This window comes from Salvelinus sp. IW2-2015, linkage group LG4q.1:29 (genome assembly GCF_002910315.2).
Source record: "Salvelinus sp. IW2-2015 linkage group LG4q.1:29, ASM291031v2, whole genome shotgun sequence".
NCBI classification, from domain to species: Eukaryota; Metazoa; Chordata; class Actinopteri; order Salmoniformes; family Salmonidae; genus Salvelinus; species Salvelinus sp. IW2-2015.
The window spans coordinates 2,662,465-2,679,023 of record NC_036842.1 but is presented as its reverse complement, the minus strand read 5'-3'; the positions used below and the strand labels follow the sequence as shown (position 1 = coordinate 2,679,023).

The window sequence follows — 16,559 nt, the reverse complement described above, 5'->3', positions numbered from 1 at the left end:
GTGATGACCAGTTTAAATGCTAATGAGTTACATTTCAAGGTAATGCCGTGTGTCTCTCTGTGTCGTCGCACAAAGGGTGGACGAGAGGAGAAAACCATTTGAAACTGTCATAACTGCCACATAAACAGCCATTTTATMCCCCAGTCACTTTTCACTCTGTCAGTTTTATTAATGCGTTGAAATATGTTTTTTTCCTTTTTAAATGACACTGAATATAAACTGAGATGGGTAATTGAGATTGGCCATCTTTTTTTTTTTGATGCTCTAAAAATTGGCCTGTTTCGTTTTACATACTGTATTTGTTGAAACATATTTTAGAATGGAAAGGTTACCATTTGGAGTGTTTGTGGTTGCCACACAAGTTCTGGATTCATGTTTGTTTCACAACAACAATACATCTGTGGCATTTGGTCCACACGAAAAACGATCCATTTCAAACAGAAATATGAATGAGGTGGCTATATATCTGGTGGCTATGAGTAAGTACCGGAAGTCAGTTTGACTATCAAGCAGTGCCATTTGGTTAGTTAGAATGCCAAGGTCAGAGGTGACAGGTCATACCAGCTCGGAGGTGTTGTTGACATTATCATCAGTTGTGTGTTTCGCCAAGGAGCAGAATAGCACTGTAGTCACAAACCTTCCTCTCCCTCTCAGTGGATTCATTCAATCTTATTTGAGAGGGAGCTCGGGCGTGATGCAATCTGAGGGAATTGTTTGTATGTGTGATGTAGATACTGGGATGCGGTCTGATGGTTCCTGCGTCCCAAATTGCACCCGAGTCCCTATAAAGGGCACTTCTTTTGACCAGAGCACTATGGGCCCTTTTCAAAAAAMTAGTGCACTATATAGGGAATAGGGTGCCTTTTGGGATGCAGCATGGCGGCGCTGCACTCCAGCTGTGGCTTATCCCAAGGTAATACAAATGGAACAAATCAACTGAGTAATCCCTCCTCATCTCGCCATTGTTCTTGGAACCATGGAACAAAACAAAAAAAAAACGGATCTTCTTCTCAGTGTGCAACGCAGTAATGTCAGAGCTGAGGAATCCAGCCTTTTCTCAATCTCTCTGTTGCATTTCTGTCACAGGTTTTTAGCCTACACCGGGTGCTAGGCCTAAAGACTCAGACTTTTGTGTTTCCCACCCCCGGGGCCTAAATGTGACATGTTATTGTGTGCGACTGAGACTGAGGCCTCACCCATTCTCTTTTGTCTTTCTCTCGRCAGGTTTCCCTGATTTTCCAGGGAGTCCTCAGCGATGGAGGTGCTACAGTGCGATGGCTGTGACTTCCGTGCCGAGTCGTCGGACGACCTCAAGGCCCACATCCGGGATGTACACACGGCCTTCCTGCAGCCCACGGATGTTGGAGACGGAGAGGGGGGCGGGAGTCCATGCCAGTCCAGGTCAGACTCTCTGAACTCCCCCAGCCAGACKGAGGGGGAGGAAGAGGAGCAGAATAAATCTCCACAAACTGAAACGGGTAAGGGAACTGCGTCAACGGGGATGTTAATGGACAAATGATTATGATTAAGGTTGTGATTATTATGCTAAAGATCATGTTTGTTATTATTATTTATGATATTGATGTAATATGTATAGGCGTATGTCTTATTCTTTGCGTACAGTGCCTTCAGAAAGCATTCTTACCCCTTGACTTATAAAAAAAAAAAAATTGTGTTACAGCCTGATTTAAAAATTGATTAATTAGATTTATTTTCTCACCCATCTACACACAACACCCCATAATGACAAAGTGAAAACATGTTTTTAAACATTTTAGCAAATGTATTGAAAATGAAATACAAAAATATCTAATTTACATACAGTACCAGTCCAAAGTTTGGACACACCTACTCATTCCAGGTTTTTCTTTATTTTTACTATTTTCTACATTGTAGAATAATAGTGAAGATATCAAAACTATGACATAACACATATGGAATCATGTAGTAACCAAAAAAGTGTTAAACTAATTCTTCAAAGTAGCCACCCTTTGCCTTGATGACAGCTTTGCAGACTCTTGGCATTCTCTCAACCAGCTTCATGAGGTAGTCACCTGGAATGGATTTCAATTAACAGGTGTGCCTTGTTTAAAGTTAATTTGTGGAAGTTCTTTCCTTCTTAATGCGTTTGAGCCAATCAGTTATGTTGTGACAAGGTAGGGGTGGTATACAGAAGATAGCCCTATTTGGTAAAAGACCAAGTCCATATTATGGCAAGAACAGCTCAAATAAACAAAGTGAAACGACAGTCCATCATTTCTTTAAGACATGAAGGRCAGTCAACCATCAAGTGCTATGATGAAACTGGCTCTCAAGAGGACCGCCACAGGAAAGGAAGACCCAGAGTTACATCTGCTGAAGTTCATTAGAGTTAACTGCACCTCAGATTGCAGCCAAAATAAATGCTTCACAGAGTTCAAGTAACAGACACATCTCAACATCAACTGTTCAGAGGAGACTGCGTGAATCAGTTCTTCATGGTCGAATTGCTGCCAAGAAACCACTACTAAAGGACAACAATAAGAGGAAGAGACTTGGTTGAGCCAAGAAACATGAGCAATGGGCATTAGACCGGTGGAAGTTTGTCCTTTGGTTTGATGAGTCCAAATTTGAGATTTTTGGTTCCAACCGCCGTGTCTTTGTGAGACGCAGAGTAGGTGAACGGATGATCTCCGCATGTGTGGTTCCCATCCTAAAGCACGGGGGAGGAGATGTGGGGGTGCTTTGCTGGTGACACTGTCTGTGATCTATTTAGAATTCAAGGCACASTTAACCAGCATGGCTACCACAGCATTCTGCAGTGATACGTCATCCTATCATTTGTTTTTCAACAGGACAATGACCCAACACACCTCCAGGTTGTTTAAGGGCTATTTGATCAAGAAGGAGAGTGATGGAGTGCTGCATAAGATGACCTGGCCTCCACAATCACCTGACCTCAAACCAAATGAGATTGTTTGGGATGAGTTGAACCGCAGAGTGAAGGAAAAGCAGCCAACAAGTGCTCAGCATATGTGGGAACTCCTTCAAGACTGTTGGAAAAGCATTCCTCATGAAGCTGGTTGAGAGAATGCCCAGAGTGTGCAAAGCTGTCATCAAGGCAAAGGGTGGCTACTTTGAAGAATCTCAAATATAAAACATACTTTGATTTGTTTAACACTTTTTTGGTTACTACATGATTCCATATGTGTTATTTCATAGTTTTGATGTCTTCACTATTATTCTGCAATGTGTAAAATAGTAAAAATAAAGAAAAATACTTGAATTAGTAGGTGTGTTCAAACTTTTGACTGGTACTGTAAGTTTTCACACCCCTGAGTCAATACTTAGTAGTTTTTCAAGATAAAAAGAAACAGAAAGGCACTAAGCACAAAATCTGGTTCAGTCTGCTTTCCACCATACACAGGGAGATTCATTCACATTTTAGCAGGACAATAACCTTAAACACAAGGCAAATCAACAATGGAGTTGCTTACCGAGAAGACAGTGAATGTTCCTGAGCGTCCGAGTCACAGTTTGGACTCAAAATCTACGGCAAGACCTGAAAATGGTTGTCTAGCATCGATCAACAACCAATTTGACAGAGCTTGAAGAATTTTGGAAAAGAATAATGTGCAAATGTTGTACAATCCAGGCGTGAAAGCTCTTAGAGACTCACCCAGTAAGACTCACAGCTGTAATCTATGCCAAAGGTGCTTCAACAAATTATTGACTGAGGGGTGTGAATTCTTATGTAAATGAGATATTTCTGTAAAATATTTCCAAAAACATGTTTTTACTTTGTCATTATGGGGTATTGTGTGTAGATGGATGAGGYAAAWAATCGATTTAATCCATTTTGAATTCAGGCTGTAACACAACAAAATGTYGAATAAGTCTAGGGGTATGAATACGTTCTAATATTTACAGTATATTAACATTGATATTGCTATTTAAGGAAAGACTGCTTTAACATCTATTTTTTCWATTTTTTCCCCATTGGCCACTCCTTTGAAACAGACTTTTCAAGTTTGAACCAAATGCCATACAGCAAGTCAGCAAACCATCCTAACAAAACTGCAAACCAGTTATTCKAGTGCAAAATCTGTGTTCGTTACTTCAGATCAAAATCTCTGTTGTCTGAACACACCAAGAAGGTACATGGAACCTCACTAAGTGGCGGGAACTCACCTGCCTCCCATACGTCCAAACAGTCCAACTATAACATCGTTATCCATGACAGTCTTGGGAAAGTGTTCTCCTGCCAGTATTGTACATACAAGTCTCCACGCAAAGCCAGGATCCTGAAGCACCAGAAGATGTATCATAAAGGAAATCTGGACCCCCCAGAATCTCTGTCTGAGGCTGTCGATGACCCTGAGGCATTATCGTCCGACGAACCCAGTGAGGAACTAGCAGAGGATGTGGTAGAGCGTGGWATCCTYGAGTCCATGGTTAAACCTCTGGGGAAGTCAAGGGGAAACCAAGCGCTTCGAAGAGAGTGGTGTGACAACATGATGAAAAAGCACCGCAACATGGGGAAAATTATCTCAACCATCCAGCCGGGTGGAGAAGGAGAAGGAAGCGCAGGCTCTTCTAAATCTGATTCCCCCTCRTCCCCAAGAAGCCCTCCTAACTKCAAAATGGTTTTCAAAGACCTGAGTGGTAATGAAGGCTCCTCAGTAGTCAACTCCTCAGTTTTCAAGCTCAACAAGCCTGCCTCTGGGATATCACCCTATCAGTATTCACAGATTCAATCGGTAGCGCCCAACAGCACGGGATCCTCCATTTTGTCTGACAGGTCCACCTTCGTCATGTCCGATGTTTCCAACTCTGCCATGGAGATGGATTTAAGCATGCTTGACGACTCCAGGAGCACCTCTGAGGAAGATGACGAGGAACTGGGTGATGAGGATGGTCCCAATTACACCGACCCCTTGTCAACTGGGGATTCTGCCAAGCAGCTTCTGTCCGAAGAGGATAACAAGATGCTGGAGACTAAAGGGATACCATTCAGYAGGTACATGAACAGGTTCCAGTGTCCTTTCTGCTCTTTCCTCACCATGCATCGCAGAAGCATCTCCCGTCACATTGAGAACATACACCTGTCTGGGAAGACGACGGTATACAAGTGTGATGAGTGCCCCTTTATCTGCACCAGCCCTCTCAAGTTAGGCACGCACAAGCAAAGTCACTCCTCAGACTGGGACACCATGGACCTGACCAGTGAAAGCCCAGGTCCTCAGAARAACGAGACACCAGAATCAGTGAACGGAGGAAACGTTGCTGCTTCCAAAGTCAATGGGAAAAAGCAAAGTAATGTGGGCAATGATCTAAACCAGCAAAATCCTCACCGCTGTACACTCTGTAGCTTCTCGACAACCACGCTGAAAGGGCTGCGAGTTCACCAGCAACACAAGCACTCCTACTGTGACGACATGCAAGCTGCCAGCTTGGAGGGCTCTACAAATGAGCAACAGGACTCGGAATTGGAAACATTCTCCAGTTCTCCGAGCCAGGTACAAAAAACACAGACTTCAATTCTAGGACTTGGATCCAAAAAGCACTTAACTGGGAAAACTGCAAGGAAGTCCATCAATGATCTACCTTTGGATCTGTCCCCAGTCAAGAAGAGAACTAGGATTGATGACATTGCCAACAACCTTCAGAGCAAGATCAGTCAGCAACAGGAGGATCTGGTGATTAATCTGGAAGAAATGGATGATGAAGAGGAAGGAGAGCTCAACGTGAATGAAGATGCAGGCAGAGACAAGGAGGAGAACAACAGTGAGAGTAAAAATCATGGCTACGTTTACAACAAGCTTTACGAAGGCCGGGTGGGTAAAAGAAAAAGAACCCTCACGTCAAAGCTAAGAAACATTCCCATTGCAATGACACTCTCTGATGATGAGGACAAGGAGTCTGTTGATCTTAAAGCYGATCTCCAAGACCAGAGCAGCCAAGACAGCCGGGACACTTCTTTCCAGGAGAACCTCGACTATACAGAGGACTCAGGGATGGCACGATTCTATTGCAAGCACTGTGACTACCARAACAAGTCAGCCCGCAGTGTGAGCACCCACTACCAGAGAATGCACCCCTACATTAAGTTTAGCTTTAGATACATCCTCGACCCTGAGGACCAAAGTGCCGTATTTCGTTGTCTGGAGTGCTTCATCGAATACACCAACTTCAACAACCTTCATGAGCACTACATGGATCACCACCCAGAAGCCAGCAATGTGCTGAACTTCAACCAGCCAGATTTGGTGTACATGTGCCGCTTTTGTTCGTACACAAGTCCAAACGTCAGAAGCTTGATGCCCCATTACCAAAGAATGCACCCTGAGGTGAAAATAAACAACGCTATGATCTTCTCGAGTTACATGGTGGAACAGCAGCACAAGGGAGCAGAATCTCAAACGCTGAGAGAAATTTTAAATTCCGGTCCCAAGAGTTTCACKTGTAGCTCCTCCACTTCCACGCCCAAGTCCTCGTCCAGTCCTGTGCTCAAAAGTGTTGCAAAGACGCAAGATTCAAGCTCTGAGACAGAGGCCCTGAAAGAGGTTGGTAATGTTGTGGTCTATGACTGTGACATATGCTCCTTTGCTAGCCCTAACATGCACTCTGTATTGGTTCACTATCAGAAAAAGCACCCAGAGCAAAAGGCCTCATATTTCCGCATTCAGAAAACCATGCGAGTTATCACAGTCGATAGGCCACAGTCAGCAGGCAACTCTTCTTACAACGTCAATATACCAACCCCTGCTAAGTCGCCAAGCGCCGCCATGCCATTTGGTACAGATGAGGAGATKTACTACTGTAAACATTGTGTGTACAGCAACCGCTCTGTAGTGGGWGTTCTTGTCCATTATCAAAAGAGACATCCAGAAATAAAGGTGACTGCGAAATACATCAAGCACGCCGCTCCCACCTCTGGGTTGATGAAACTAATGGATGAGCTTCAGATTGCACCCCCAAAGCAGTTTCTCAAACAGTTCAACAGCAACGGATTTGATGGGTCCAGCAATTCTCACGCTAGAGTTGTCACYGAGAAAGGAGAAGCAGAGATGCTTTTCTTCTGTCAGCACTGTGACTACGGGAACCGCACTGTCAAAGGAGTGCTTATTCACTACCAGAAGAAGCACAGGGACGCAAAGTCCAATGCCGACCTTGTACGCCGGCACACTGCAGTGGTCCGCAGTCAAKGAGAGCGAGCGCAGATGGGCCAGTCAGGCACTGCCGCCTCTGCCATAGCCCCTGCTGCTCCCACCGAGACCGAGGCATCCTCCGGATGTCTTCGCTCACTGAAGTGCAGGCACTGCTCTTATACATCTCCATACGTTTACGCATTGAAGAAGCACCTGAAGAAGGATCATCCTACTGTGAAAGCCACAGCCATGACCATTTTACACTGGGCGTACCAAGATGGCATCCTGGAGGCTGGTTATCACTGTGAGTGGTGCATCTACTCCCATGCGGAACCCAACGGGCTGCTAATGCATTACCAAAGACGCCACCCAGAGCACAATGTTGACTACACGTACATGGCAAGCAAGCTGTGGGCCGGGCCTGATACTACCGCCTCCCAGCCAGGGGGGAACGCTGGGGACAGTAAGCACTACCAATGCAGAGATTGTGCCTTCGAGGCGTGCTCCATCTGGGATATTACCAACCACTACCAAGCTGTCCACCCCTGGGCTGTCAAAGGGGATGAGTCTGTGCTATTGGACATAATCAAAGGTCCAAGATCCCAAGAGAAAGTCCACCCCTCAATGGCTAAAGGACCACCTTTCACTTTTCTTCCAACTGCTCACGATGAAGGACCACTGGATATCCCTAACTCACCTCAAGAGCACCAACACCACCAATACCATCCCAGGCTCTCCCACACAAGCAACTCYATCTCCAACAACCCCTACCAGTGCACTGTATGTCTGTCTGAGTATAACAGCCTACATGGACTTCTGACACACTATGGCAAAAAACACCCAGGCATGAAAGTCAAGGCGGCTGACTTCGCACAAGAAGCTGATATAAATCCAAGTTCGGTTTACAAGTGCCGACACTGTCCATATGTGAATTCACGCATCCATGGAGTTCTTACTCATTACCAGAAGAGGCATCCGTTGGTGAAAGTCACCGCTGAGGACTTTGCGGATGACATCGAGCAGGTTAAAGATATAACTGAAGTGGATGACAAGTGCAAGACCCAAAGACAGGGTTATGGAGCATACAGATGCAAAATGTGTCCGTACACTCATGGAACATTGGAGAAACTGAAAATTCACTATGAAAAATATCACAATCAACCAGCTTCAGATATGTTCAAGCCTTCCCTCGTGCCATATTCCACTGTGAAAGATGAGGTGGTCGCTGAATGCAGTGCCACAAGTGTATCATCAGAGGTACAAGAGGTTAGCGAATTRAAACTTGCTCTCACCCAGTTCCCTATCAACAAAGGAGAAACTCATGCTGTGTTTAGGTGTCAGCTCTGCAAGTACTTCTGCTCAACCAGAAAAGGCATAGCTCGACACTACCGCATCAAGCACAACAACGTCAGAGCTCAACCGGAAGGCAAGAACAACGTCTTCAAGTGTGCTCTCTGTTCATACACCAATCCCATTCGCAAAGGCCTGGCGGCACATTACCAGAAACGTCATGACATTGATGCCTATTACACACATTGCCTGGCAGCCTCCAAGACTTTGACGGAGAAGCCCAGTAAAGTGGTGGTGCCCGTGGCATCGGAGGCTGAAGGGTCGGAGCTGAGCGAGGAGCTACGATTGGCCGTGGAGAGGAGGGAGTGTTCGCTCTGTGCGTTCCAGGCCTTCAGCAGYAAGAGCATKGTTTCACACTACATCAAACGCCATCCAGGAGTCTTCCCCAAGCGGCAACACACCAGCAAGCTCGGACGCTACTTCACTGTGCTCTATGCCAAAGAACCTGAACATGTTGAAGAGGTAACAGAAGTGGTGGAGGTTGAACCAAAGCCCGAACCAGAGGGAGAGGTTGCCGAGTGGCTGCCTTTCAAGTGTTTAAAATGCTTCCAGCTATTCAGCACGGTGAGACTTCTCTCCATGCACTACAACGACCATCACAGCGGCAAGGACCACAAACAGGACTTTGTCATCCACCCCAGCCTCACGGAAGATGGGATGGAGACAGAACTCTATCAGTGTTCCCACTGCGAGTTGAAGTTCCTGGGCCTTCCTCTCCTCAGCACTCACCTGATGAACCATAACGAGGAGTTCCAGAAGAGGGCGATGCGGCAAGAGAGGAGGAAACAGCTCCTTAGCAAGCAGAAGTCGTCCGAGCCACCGGAGACAAAGCCTGAGAAAGTGAGTAGAAGAGTTTACAAAATGATGGTGATTTATCATCMCAGTAKAATACTAGATGAGGCCATTGTTTTGGACTAGAATGAGAATGAGACTGTGAATAATAACCAACAGTATATGAAGCATTTTCACTGTATTGGGCTAACATAGTAATGTTACACATAGTATTGATGTTTAAAGTTTTATCGTTAGAAATGAAATCAGTTATAGAGAATATCAGTGGAATGAGTGTAAGGCTGTTAGATTTACCACCCTTTCCTTCCCTTTTTCTTTTCTTTTAGCTGGTGAGTGATGCTGACAAAGCACCGATCGGCTACAGGTGTAACTTCTGTGTGGAGGTCCACCCTACTCTCAGAGCCATCTGTAACCACCTGAGGAAACACGTCCAGTACGGGGAGGTGAAGGAAGGCCATGTCAAGGTAAGATCAAATAGACAAGAGTTTGGTAACACACGGGGGGGTCATGCATGCTCTTACAATGCATTATAACCACATCATAACGCATTATACCTTCAGGATTTAACCGGTTAAGCGTAAACGCCGCAATTCTGGGGGCGTACGTTATTATGTCATTGAATTGAGTTCGCCTCAGAAGACCCTGGGGTATCAGGTTACATATCCACAGCCACTGGAAGCTGGAACCTTGTATTAGATATGTTGAATTTGGACCTTTTGAAACAACGTTAGATCTTCAACGTAAAATTCACTCTCAGTGAAAAAACTATAGGTTGGGCAGCACCTCCTACTGGAGGGTTGATCTATCTACAGCTATTCATTTTGTCTCCCTGCTTTGTCACTGTCTCCCTGCTTTGTCACTGACTATTACCAATGTGCTATCGTGAGAATGATTGAGAGGTCTCTTAATAACTAAATATATTCACTGTTGCTATCGAAGTCATTCCAAAGGGTAGGTTTAACAGAGAATATTAAATGTGACRGTACTTTATAAGTGATATATCATCAAGGATACTATTTAGGCCTACGGCTTTTGCAAAGTCATCAAGAGCTGATTCAAATCAACCACAGAAAACAGACAACACAAATAAGGTCTTGGCTTCAAGTTAATTATGAATWTGTTGGATTCATTGAAAGAAGGGGACTAAATCAAATGTGACTTTATTTGAAGTGCATTTAACGTTTGATTGGATTGGAGTTAGTCCTTTCCTTTATCTTTGAGGTTTGGTTGAGATGAAGATGTGAATGCGACATATCAATTATTAAGTTGTAGACAAACTGAGATGTTGAATTGTGTTTGGTTGTCTGTGCAACCAAATATCAACATTTGGAGGAGTTTGGATAGTTCTGCTTGGATAGGTCAGTCTGTGCCACTGATTTATTCTGGCTTTTATTCCAGTTTGTCTACAAATTCATAGTTTATATGTTGGGATTTTATGTCCKCATCTCAAACAAAAATCTAAGTTAAAGAATAGGTCTTTGGAGATCTTTACAATTGCTATAATAATCTGTGCAGAATCTCGAACAGCACTGATCACTTGCGCTATGTACTTTAAATGTATTCTCACCTGCAATCCACGTTGTTTGGTTGTGCTATTAGATGAAGCACGGGGATAATACATTCATCTGTTGTATAAATAAACAACATATCTGACATTGTATTCTCGTTTGAACTTTTAAATAGTTGAACGCGCAGTGATAAGTGTGACGACTAAAGCAAAAATCAGACATTGTTTTCCGATTGGAATTTGGATGTGGTTTTAGATGGTTAAAAGCATAGTGATAACATATTGGAAGTTTAAGGTTGGAATCTCATTGATCAACATCTCAACCAAATATTACCCAATTATCCACATTTGAAATGATGTCGTGTGCCCCGTGGGATCGTTCTACAACAAACACAAATGGTTTTATATCAAGTTTAAATGTTGTTGTTTTTTAAGATATTTGTAGATGTGAAACAAAACCTTTGTGTTCTTCACAGATGGACAACTTTTAGAGGAGATTAAAGCGGAGATGGTAAAACATTTGTGAGTTTCAGAAGGGGAGGGACACAAGAATGAATAAAAGCCGTGACCCAAAAATAAGGCTACTTTTCCCTAACCACAAGTTTTATCATCATTTATTACAGTAATAAGGTAGCTAAAATCATATAGGATGTCATTTGTAAAGTTGATTGTAAATATATGAAGATTATCCCAAAACATAATGMATGTCAGGCCATATTCGCACATTTTTCATGAATAGGTTGTTCATAGCGTATGAAATCATAATATTTTCATACGATTCATACTATTTACTACATCTTGTGGTTGGAAAAGTGAATACAACTCATAGTAAATAATGAGGACCAAAAAAAAGGGAAAATCTGAGCTTTCTAGCAGTATACAGCATTACTGGGTACTGTTCATGGCCTTCTCATAAGAATTGTTTTTACTCCGGCATTGGAATCGTCCTGTTATGTCTAACAGGTAGTAAAYTGTTACCCAGTTTTTCATATTTGTTTACACCATTTACTAGTCAATTAAGTTAGTATATTTAGTGCATTTAATTTCCTTTCGCATACAAATCTTGCGCCTATACAGTGGCAAGAAAAAGTATGTGAACCCTTTGGAAATACCTGGATTTCTGCATAAATTGGTCATAAAATTTGATTTGATCTTCATCTAGGTCACAACAATAGACAAACACAGTCTGCTTAAACGAATAATACACAAACAATTATAATACACAAACAAGTCTTTATTGAACACACTGTGTAAACATTCACAGTGCAGGTTGGAAAAAGTATGTGAACCCTTGGATTTAATAACAGGTTGACCCTCCTCTGGCAGCAATAACCTCAACCAAACGTTTTCTGTAGTTGCGGATCAGACCTTCACAGCGGTCAGGAGGAATTTTGGACCATTCCTCTTTGTAAAACTGTTTCAGTTCAGCAATATTCTTGGGATGTCTGGTGTGAACTGCTCTCGAGGTCATGCCACAGCATCTCAATCGGGTTGAGGTCAGGACTCTGACTCGGCCACTCCAGAAGGTGTATTTTCTTCTGTTGGAGCCATTCTGTTGTTGGTTTACTTCTGTGTTTTGGGTCGTTGTCCTGTTGCATCACCCAACTTCTGTTGAGCTTCAATTGGCGGACAGATAGCCTAACATTCTCCTGCAAAATGTCTTGATAAACTTGGGAATTCATTTTTCCGTCGATGACAGTAAGCTGTCCAGCCCCTGAGGCAGCAAAGCAGCCCCAAACCATGATGCTCCCTCCACCATACTTTACAGTGGGGATGAGGTTTTGATGTTGGTGTGCTGTGCCTTTTTTTCTCTCCACACATAGTGTTGTGTGTTCCTTCCTAACAACTCAACTGTAGTTTCATCTGTCCACAGAATATTTTGCCAGTAGCGCTGTGGAACATCCAGGTGCACTTTTGTAAAACTTCAGACGTGCAGAAATTGTTTTTTTTGGACAGCAGTGGCTTCTTCCGTGGTGTCCTCCCATGAACACCATTCTTGTTTGMTGTTTTACGTATCGTAGACTCGTCAACATAGATGTTAGCATGTTCCAGAGATTTCTGTAAGTCTTTAGCTGACACTCTAGGATTCTTCTTAACCTCATTGAGCATTCTGCACTGTGCTCTTGCAGTCATCTTTGCAGTCAACTCCTAGGAAGAGTAGCAACAGTGCTGAACTTTCTCCGTTTATAGACAATTTGTCTTACTGTGGACTGATGAACATCAAGGCTTTTAGAGATACATTTGTAACCCTTTCCTGCTTCAAGTAACTCAACAATTCTTAATCTTAGGTCTTCTGACATCTCTTTTGTCCGAGGCATGGTTCACATRAGGCAATGCTTCTTGTGAATAGCAAACTCAAATTRTGTGAGTGTTTTTTATAGGMCAAYGCAGCTCTAACCAACYTCTCCAATCTCGTCTCATTGATTGGACTCAATRAGCTTTTGGAGAAGCGATTAGCCTAGGGGGTTCACATACTTTTRCCGACCTACACTGTGAATTTTTAAATGATGTATTCAATATAGACAAGAAAAATACAATAGTTTGTGTGTTATTKGTTTAAGCACACTYTGTTTGTCTATTGTTGTGACTTGATGGCCAATTTATGCAGAAATCTAGGTAATTCCAAAYGGTTCACATTSTTTTTCTTGCCACTGTAAATGTTAATGATTTGTATGCATATTATTCATGTGCGTGCATTCAGATTGTTAATTACTTTCTTACAAATAGAATGATGATGTATTATTATGTTTTTTTCCCATCCCATAACCAATTTTAGCCCTTACCCTCTCAAAAACAGGAAATAGAATTTGAAATGATTTCAGCTGTAACTGAAAGGTTACTTCTGAAGCTGCTTTGCAAACAATACAATTCCCCTACAACTTCTCCCTAAAATCCATAGTGTCCACTGAGTCCGACTTGACTTTTGACTCTCAGCCCTAAGAGACCCCACACTGCCAAAGTCTGTTTTTACGGATGGCAGGGTTCTGTTTCCATTTTTTTTTTTATTGCAACGGAGACCCCTGGGTAGACAGTCTGTCAACTTCCCCTGGAGAAAACAAGCGAGGTAGTCCCTCCTGAACGTTGCAGGCAGGCAAGGGGAAAAGAGGCCATAACGTTGAGGGCAGCGGGTAACCGTTTCAACATTAGTATTCCGATGAGGTTGCCAGGGACTTGGCAAAGGGACGGCAGGCCTGAGTATTTAACGCCTCACCCAAGACAGAAGCCAAATTAAGGCCTTGTTGGTTTTGCAGACCAGGGCCAAGCCAGTACAGGCAGTTGTACACTGAATACAGAAGATGGCATGTCTGAAGTCCTTTTCAGAATACTCTAAAATCTCAGGATATAAAATAACTTGGGAAAAAAACAAAATAATGGAAATAGGAAAAAGAAAAAGAATAACTCACAATCTACAACAATCCTTTGTGGATTATTAAAAATGTAATATTTAGGATGCTTAATAAGTGTCAACAAACAACAAATATATAAAGATAACGTTATTCCATTACTCAACAATATGAAAGCCTGAGGGTGGTTTTAACCTTCCAGACTTGGAAGTGTATCACCTCACCACCCAAGCTTTTACTTGAGACATATAGTTAAATGCACTAAAGAGGAACAATGGGTACATATTGAAGATGAGCACGCTCATCCCCAGAATCCGTTTATGTGTCTATTTTCCAAAGGATAAAGCTAAAAACATGAACAACTTCATAGTTAAGAACACTTTAACAATATAGAAGAAAATTGAACATATTCTACYAGAACCAACATCACTCTCTTAAAACACAACCTGGATATCTAAAMGCATGGAAACCATAAATGACTTGGTAACGTGAAATACACGTATTTCCATTACAGAATGAAAAAGTCATTTTGGACTGACCAACGTCGATCATTTCAAATACATATCACAAAAGTTACATATCGCACAATTTCCGATTTGAAATATTTTGATCATCAGAGCAACCCATGAGGGAATCTTATTTGAGTCAGAAAGGGATGTTCAAATGATAGGTAAGATGTACAAAACCTTGCAGAGAGCCTATCCAACMGACAATCTCTTAATAAAATAAACTATTTGACTCAAAACGAACTGATGTTGGCACAAGATGGAGGGAAAGTTGGAGCKTAACTAATGAAATGACAGTTCACGAAAATGTACGCTTAATCCAGTATAAACTAACGTATAGAATTTATTARACAAYAGACAAAATTCACACYTTCTACAGTACAACGGCAGAGTCATGTCTTAAGTCTAAAACTAACAACGATTCAATAATCTATGCTTTCTGGGAATGCTATAAAGTTCAAAAGTTACTTTTAATCCGTCTGTCTGCATATTTCAGAACACAGAATATGCGGGTGTAGTTAGATACCCAATGGGCTGGACGATTCCCTTCTCATCTTGAYAAAACATATATTAAAAACGTAATCCGCCATCATTAACACAATGGAGAAATTGAATGACMTATTATTGAAATAGCATGGGCGATTGAGAAAACAACGAATTGGTACAATTTAAGTCCACGTGGCAAACAATGCAGGCACTAAGGATAGGGGTGTCTGTAAATTGTTGTTCGTATGTTTATTTTACCCCCAAAAAATATTATAGGAAAGAGAGAGAGAGAGAGAAGCCACCTTCATACCAAAAACGCTGGAAATCTGCCCCCAACTAAAGCGAAAAACTCACGAGAAGCGGGTGAGCGGAGCAAGCAGAGCGAGGCGGATGGAAAGGACTGTACAGGCAGAGCAGTGACTGTATGCAGGCAGAGCAGTGACTGTATGCAGGGCCGGATTAAGAAATCATWGGCCCTAAGGCTTTGAGTTAAAAATAGTTAAAAAGTAAGAAAAAGATTAYCTAAATAAAAAAGGAGATAGTAACACACAAAAAATACAAATAATGAGGCTGTATACAAGGAGGACCAGTACCGACTCAATGTACAGGGGTGCGAGGTAGTTGAGGTAATTGAGGTTATACAGTATGTATATGTAGGTAGAGATAAAAGTAATTTGGCAATCAGAATACATTGTAAACAGAGTAGCAGCAGCATACAGTGCCTTCGGAAAGTATTCAGACCCCTTGACTCTTTCRACATTTTGCACACACTTTTTCCACCTTGTATGTATGAAATAGTTTTTTCCCCTCATCAATCCAAACACAATACCCCATAATGACAAAGCACATTTTTGCTCATTTATTCAAAATAAAAAACTGAAATATCACATTTACATAAGTATTCAGACCCTTTACTCAGTACTTTGTTAAAAGCACCTTTGGCAGCGATTACAGGTCTGAGACTTCTTGGTTTATGACGCTACAAGCTTGGCACACCTGTATTTGGGGGTTTCTCCCATTCTTCCTTGCAGATCCACTCAAGCTCTGTAAGGTTGGATGGGGAGCGTCGCTGCACAGTTATTTTCAGGTCTCTCCAGAGATGTTCGATCGGGTTCAAGTCCGGCTCTGGCTGGGCCACTCAAGGACATTCGAGAGTTGTGGCATCAATATGCACAATGCACAATATGCATGTGTGTGTGTTTTTGTGTGTGTGGTTGTGTAGTGTGTGTGTGTTGTGTGTGGCTACCTTTGACCTACTACAGGACCCCTAGTTGTAGTCGCCTGAGCTACAGCATGAGATACTACAGTACAGTACACACTACCTACAGGTACCGACCGATCTACCTGTAGCTTACAGGATGAGGATACGTACAGCGACAGTGAGATACACTGAACCTACTACAGTACACCCACTACTGCCTTAGCTGTTACGTTAGACAGACGC

At 42.6% G+C, this 16,559-nt stretch overlaps 1 protein-coding gene across 3 annotated transcripts in view; it reads left to right on the top strand.

The window, feature by feature from the left end:
* LOC111961246 (zinc finger protein 462-like) overlaps positions 1 to 16,559 on the top strand; it is a 97,767-nt gene that overhangs the window by 36,690 nt on the left and 44,518 nt on the right. For all 3 annotated transcript variants that reach the window (XM_023983365.2, XM_023983366.2, XM_023983364.3), the window contains exons 2-4: positions 1,225 to 1,478; positions 4,000 to 9,320; positions 9,599 to 9,736. In XM_023983365.2, coding sequence (XP_023839133.1) covers positions 1,256 to 1,478; positions 4,000 to 9,320; positions 9,599 to 9,736 — 5,682 coding nt within the window. In that variant the 5' untranslated portion in view covers positions 1,225 to 1,255. The remainder of the gene's footprint in view (positions 1 to 1,224; positions 1,479 to 3,999; positions 9,321 to 9,598; positions 9,737 to 16,559) is intronic.